This window comes from Mesoplodon densirostris, chromosome 16 (genome assembly GCF_025265405.1).
Source record: "Mesoplodon densirostris isolate mMesDen1 chromosome 16, mMesDen1 primary haplotype, whole genome shotgun sequence".
Classification (NCBI taxonomy): domain Eukaryota; kingdom Metazoa; phylum Chordata; class Mammalia; order Artiodactyla; family Ziphiidae; genus Mesoplodon; species Mesoplodon densirostris.
Genome location: NC_082676.1, coordinates 72263267 through 72269557, shown reverse-complemented (window position 1 = coordinate 72269557; position 6291 = coordinate 72263267). Strand labels below are relative to the sequence as shown.

Genomic DNA, 6291 nt, shown 5'->3' with positions numbered 1-6291 from the left:
TGCCAGTCACGCGTTTCAAGAATGCTGACTTGCCTTTCTCAAAACTAGAGGTTCGAATCTGAGGTATCAGTACAGTAGCAAAGCCTAAAAGCTTGGGAATGAACCAAAAAAATCACTTGGATGCATGTTGGAGAGTCCTGGGTGCAGACCCCTGTGCAGTCTGGTGTGACTTAGCGCTACAAGGTCAACTGCCCCGAGGCCAAGGGCCCACAGCCGTTCAGTCTCAGCATCGAGGCAGCTCCCGGGAGCGGTTCCTTCTGCTCTTTACATCCCCACGTAAGTGCGTACAGCCTGCGGTTGTCATTCTCGGACTCTGCTTTTGCACAGGGGAGGTGATGACCTCTCAAGTGTGCAAACGGAGGGAGTGCTTTTGCGGCTGGGACAGGGAAAGCAGGTGCTGCAGGGGAGAGACCCTCCACCGGAACAGCCCCTGTGGGCAAGGGGGTCCTGTGTAGTACATGCGGGGGTCCTGGCAGCGGAAATAAAGCTCCTAATAAAAAGGCATCTGTCACCAGCCCCGAATGTCCCAGCACCCAGTGCCTCTCGGCCGGCCCCCCTGTGCACCCTTGGGCCAGTTCTGCGACGTGCTGGGGCCCAGCTCCAGCCTGCCCTCAGCGCACAACTGAGCACCTCTCATTCAGCCACCAGCAACCTGACAACCTCCTGGTCGGCGATCTTCAGCAGTCCCACCACCAGTGCACATTTGGGGTTTTAAACTATTTACAGAAAAGCCTAAGCGCTCCACTTCTTCATCCCCCACCCCCCGCCTGCGCTTTTCCCTCCCCATAATGGAAGATCAAATCTCTGAAAACATGGAATAAGGTTATCCCTGTCTCCTTATATGTCTACTCATTTCGTTAAGAAATCTGGTCAAATTATTCTAAGCATTCGTTTTGCCAAGAAGTTTTAAGTAGTGAAGACAGTGGTCACAGCTGGTCTGAACCACGTGTTCAGCTGGACCACAGGACACTGCTGTCTGTGGGAGTCATAAACGGTCAAGCATGAGCACTTTCATGTGGTCCAACGTACACACTGTCTATCCTGGGGTTCAGAAGTTACAGGACGAACGCCCCAAACCGAAATTTATATTTTAACAATTCGCCTCTTTAGAAAGTATCTGTGGGACCACAAAGTCTGAGCTGAACGGTCCCAGAGGACTGGACTCCGCCCTGCCCCGCCCAGTGCTGGTCATCAAGGACACGTGCGCCTCCCTCCACCAGGAGCTCCCCTGGACGCCCCCCCCCGGAGGGGGCGCCCCCCCAGCCCCCCGGGGGCTGCATACGTGTACACATGTAATTGTTCTCAGTGCACAGTATATTCTTGTGTCCAGAAGTTAAATTTATAGCTGCCATTCTAAAAATACTACTGCTAGAGAGAGAGTATCTTTCATTAACATTTGAGAATATAAAAAGGCATATAAAAGCAATAATCCTATATATCTGAGAAAAAAAACTCAGTAAAAAACTGGTAGCTTTTCCTTTCCTGTTATGATACAAAACAGCGGCTTCCAGAACGGCGAACAGCGCCACAAAGGAGCACGTGTGACCCCGCGTCTGCCACGCGGATTTTCACGGCTGAACCACCAGGCGCAGCTGCTGGACGAGACTTCGAGAAGGATGCGCTCGGCGCCGGGAGGGCGGCGGGAAGGGACGACGTGAGGCCCCTCGAGTCCAGCTCCCTAAGGAGCCAGGCCGGGGGTCCAGGGTGTCGCGGGGAGGCCCCCAGTCACTCTTTGCTGCGGGGTTTGAGTTTACTTTTACCTGCTGCTCAGGCCAGGAAAAAGCTCTTATTTCTTATTGGCAATCCTCCTTTTCCTCGTGGCCAGCATGTCATAGAAAGGATCCCTGCTGATACTCGCTCTGGGGGAAAAATGAGAAAGAAACTCGGTTAGGCGAGGAGGGCCGGTCCTCTCCCGCGCGGCCCCGCCCCCTCTGCCCCCACCCCATATGACCCACCCAGAGCCCCGGGCCCCGCCCTCCAGCCCCGCCCCCGCGGGCCCGGGCGCAGCGGATGGACTTCATCCACTCCGCCTTCTCCTCGGGGCTGGGCGCCGAGATGCGGTGCACCACGTGGTTGCCCTCCACCACCCGGCCGTCCGCCTCCGTCTTACAGGCTTTGATGACCTGCCCTTTGTGGCTCGGGTTATAAAGCTCGAAACAGTTCTGGTGGAGACAGACACGACAGTCACCCGGCGCCGGGGGAAGGGAAGGGGAGGAGATGGGAGGGGAGGGAGGGCGGGCGGCAGGGAAGCCAGCTTACGGGTTTCCGCGGGTCTTCCACCTCCCGGATGCTCAGGTTCTCCAGCGGGATGATTCCCCGGGGCTCCTTATCCTGCGGGAGGAGAGCGCTCAGCCAGCCTCCCCCGGCACCCGCGGAGGGTCCTGCGACGCGACGCGGAAGACGGGCAGCCCCGCACTTGCCCTGCACTTACCGTCGTGTATTCAAAGTAATAGAGGCAGTTGTCGGTGAGGATGAACCAGCGCCGCTTCCAGGTCTTCACGCGCCCCCCTAAGAGCAGAGGGACCCCGTGAGTCAGGGCGGCGCGGGCCCTACACAAGTTAGTGCGCTTTTCAGAAATGCCACAGGGGCCGAGCTGGGTTTTAAGTTTCCTTCCTCGTGGAAAATGTTTCACATTCTGCACCCCACCCCCCGATTCCGCCCGACACTCAGCCAAATGCTGGCCGTGCTGTGCTGCCTGGCCTGCCCCGCATGCACCCCGCCCGCCTGCGCGGCACCCAGATGAGCGCTTCCCAAATCTATTTCCTGGAAGAGTTAGTCGTGATGAATGGTCTTACTTTCCCCACATGGAAATGACAACAGGATGAAGTCAGCGCCGCTGCAGGTCTGTCCAGGACTCAATCCCGCTACGTCTGGGCCATCGTCACATTACTGAGGACTGCAGCTGGCCCTGGGATCCATCCAAATCGATCACGCCTTGGCCCGGGGAATTATTAGATTGAATTAATCTCTTAAGATCTGGGACACACACGTGTACACACACACAGCACACACAGAGCTCATCTGCACTTACTCTCTTTACACTATGGAAAAGAAAACCTTTTACCCTCAAATATACAGCAGAAACAAACTGGTTTCCGTTTCCAGTTTTGCTCCTGATACAAAGTTTAAAAACAAAAACTGAAAGAGAAAACATGAGCCTGGCGACAGATGCCCACAATCCGCGGGCACAAGGTAAGCAGCGGCTCCCCTGACCCACTTCTTCCCAGGGGACGTGCAGGCAGGCAAGACCCTCATGGCCAAGGGTCATAAACCCGGTCCCTGCTGTGAGGAGCTTGGGGAGCCCAGACAGGGACACGGGGGGACATGAAGGGACATGAAGGTCACCCTGAGGGCCGAGGCACGAGAGCCCGACGTTTGTGGAGATCTGGTGTGGGGGGGGAAGAGACACGCATGAGGACACCCAGCTGCAGGGAGGGAACCCCGCCTGCAGGTTCAGTGCCACTGAGGGGTCCTCAGGGACTGAGACCCTCACCCCTGCGTCACTGATGATACGTCTGTCCTCGTGACGGCCGCAGGCAGGCTGGGTATACGGGGCGGCCATGCGGGGAGGCAGCCTCAGCCATGCCCTGAAGGAAGGTCCTCAGATTCCCCAGCTCCCCCCATCTCGCTTCCCATCCCCGTCAGCAGCCTTCATCCCCCCAAGGCCTCCATCCCCTTGAGGCACCACCCAACCCGTGTCTCTCAGACCCATGGTCTGGGTTCTCACTCCCCGAACCCTGCGTGCAGGCTCATCAGGGCTCTCTGTTCCCTGGAAGGCCTCTCGGATCTTCGTACCCGGGCTTCCACCCCACTGCGCCCAAGTTCAGTGGCAAGTCTGGAGGAGCCCTCCGTGGTCCAGCTCTTGAGACCAGGGGAGCCTCTCGGGCCGGGGGCTGTGGGCATCAAGATGGAGGTGTGTGGTCGGCGTTGACCCCTGAGCCCAGCCCAGCCCCGGGCCCCTTTTCAGGGTGGCTGGTGGTGACACTCTTGGTCTCCGAACCCCAGCAGGTTTTGATGCGGGAGACCGAGCGGCTCCGCTCATGCACGTGTTTGCGGCTGGACTTCAGGACGCGGAGACACATACACACCTATAGGAAGGAGCCTGGCAACACCTGACTAGTATAAGCACCCACTTTCTCTTTGTAAACACCCTGCTGCTGGCACGGCTGTTAGCAGCACGCGCTCTCGTGCACACTGCGCACACCTCTCCTCCACACCAGCCCCACTCTGACCGCACTCCTGTCTGCGTTAACACAACTGACTCGTTCTCAAAACGTAGTGACTACGTGGTACTTACTGTACCAGCGTTAAGCGACATCACCAAACTCTGCTCTGGCGGGGCACCCTGGCCTCCTCAAAGTGCAGTGTCCTCTAACTTTACGATGAGAAACCACCAAGCAAGGTCACACTGCGATCTCCATTCCTATCCCAGCACGTGCGTGGCCACAATTCTGACTTCTCTGCCCGTGTGTCCAGGCCATGCAGGGGCCCAGGGCTGCGTGTCCTCACCGAGTATAGGCGCTGCACCCAGGCCCAACCCAACGCGGCCTCCGCATCTGCTTCCTGCAGACAGACCGCCTCCTCGGTCCCTCGGGGACTGACACCCAGTGACCCTTCCCAGCAGCCTGGCCAGCGTCAGAACTGTTGGCAGAAGTCTGGAGTGCAGATGGGCCACCAGTGTGCTGGGATCCCCCTGGGGATGCTAACAGCCCTGAGAGCAGAGTGGCCTCGGGAGCCGAGGCTCCAGGCTCCAGGTGTGAGCTGTGCCATCACCAGCTCTGCAGCCTTAACGAGGACACAAGCGTGTGGCCTCGGGAGCAGGGAAGCAGCAGATTCTGGGTGCCAGCCAGCACTGTGGCTCGTGACGGTGCTCTGTGCACTGGCGCTGTGGCCCACTTATCTGCTCAACCAGGTCTCAGGCCTGTTGTCACTCATTTTGTTCAGTCTCCAGAGCCAGCCACATCCCCAGTGGCACTGGGGCACACTGGCTGCCAGGCCCGCATGTGCTCTCACCATCCCGAGGGGGGCACTTGCTGGCAACACAGCGACAGGAAGGGCCCAAGTGCTCTTCTGGGCACCTTCCTCTGCCCTCACCCCAGGACCACAGGCTGCATGGGATCTCAAAGTCTGGTGCCTCTGGAAGGTTACTCAGGCATTCAAGTCCAAGGCTACAGTTCTGGCTTTTTAGGCAAAGATCCAGAACTCTTCCAAACCCTGGCACAGCCAGAGAAAGGTCAGAACAAGACCCCAAATCAGAACAGCTGACTGGTGTTGCGCACCCCTACGCCTGCCACACTGTCACACTGTCACCAGGCCCATGTTTATCCTCTCTCAGTTAAAGGCACAAAATCACCAGAACTCTGTAGGCCCCAGTGTTTGCACAGTGCCTGGATGATATGTCAGATCTCTCAGGCTCCAATGTCACAGGAAGGTGGAAATCCCAACCCCGACCAGAGTAAAAAACCCCTACCAATTCCTAAAATTGCCCAGAAAATAAAAATGCTATTCTACTTGTTTGTCAGTGGTTATGAAGTCCTTTAAACGCTGCTGGACTCTACACAGGTGGTGCAAACATTCACCGCCCAGTAAGTGGGCGGCGGGTGATTTGCCGGTCCCGCGCTCAGGCCCTGAGAATGCGGAGGCGTGAGCTTGTTTCCCCTGGGCATCCCCACGTGCCTCCGGTCCCTCACTCCTCACCCAGCCCTGGGTGGGTGTCATGGCCACCACACCCTGCAAGGAGGATGAGGTGACCCCAGCACGTCCAAAGCCACAAGGGCCAGATGGATGACAGCCAAGTCAGAGCTTCACACAAACCGACAGAGAGAAAGGAGAGGAAAGAGCAGCTGGGAAGGGGCAGGAAGCCACCGGGTACGTACCTCCTAACACAGAACAAGCAGGGACCACGTTTTTTTCTTCCTTCTTGATGTTCCAGGGTTCCTTTTTTTAAAAAATTACTTCCTTTTTGTTTAGAGAACTTCCTTAAGTCATTCTTTTAGGGTAAGTCTACTGGTAACAAATTCTCCGTGTTTTGCTTCATCTGAGGATGTCTTAATTTCACCTTGATTCCTGAAGGACATTTCCACTGGGTATAGGATTCCGGGTTGACAGTCCTTTTCTTTCAGCAGTTGAAAATTATTCTGCTACTTCCTTTGTCTTCCATAGTTTTTGATGTGAAATCCATTGCCATTCAAATAGTTTTTCTCTTATAGGTAAGGTGTTTTTTTTTTTCACTACTTCCAAGATTTTTTTGATGTCTTTAGTTTTCATAAGTTTAATTATGATGTTTCTTGG

At 56.2% G+C, this 6291-nt stretch overlaps 1 protein-coding gene across 1 annotated transcript; it reads right to left on the bottom strand.

The window, feature by feature from the left end:
- Positions 1 to 1568: 1568 nt before the first annotated feature.
- Positions 1569 to 3562, bottom strand: LOC132477001 (uncharacterized). The gene is made up of 5 exons (XM_060079261.1): positions 3514 to 3562; positions 2432 to 2763; positions 2260 to 2331; positions 1956 to 2162; positions 1569 to 1763 (listed from the first exon to the last, which is right to left on the bottom strand). Exons 1-5 carry the CDS (start codon positions 3560 to 3562, stop codon positions 1569 to 1571), a joined length of 855 nt encoding a protein of 284 aa, XP_059935244.1.
- Between the last annotated feature and the right edge of the window lie 2729 nt (positions 3563 to 6291).

What these genes read in the sequence shown, in the direction of transcription:
- LOC132477001 (XM_060079261.1), bottom strand. Translation starts at nt 3,562, where the DNA reads ATGGCCGCCCCGTATACCCAGCCTGCCTGCGGCCGTCACGAGGACAGA. An exon ending in CGGCCGTCACGAGGACAGAC is followed by an intron (nt 2,764 to 3,513) that starts GTATCATCAGTG and finishes TAACTCTTCCAG; the next exon opens with GAAATAGATTTGGGAAGCGC. An exon ending in TGGAAGACCCGCGGAAACCC is followed by an intron (nt 2,163 to 2,259) that starts GTAAGCTGGCTT and finishes TGTCTCCACCAG; the next exon opens with AACTGTTTCGAGCTTTATAA.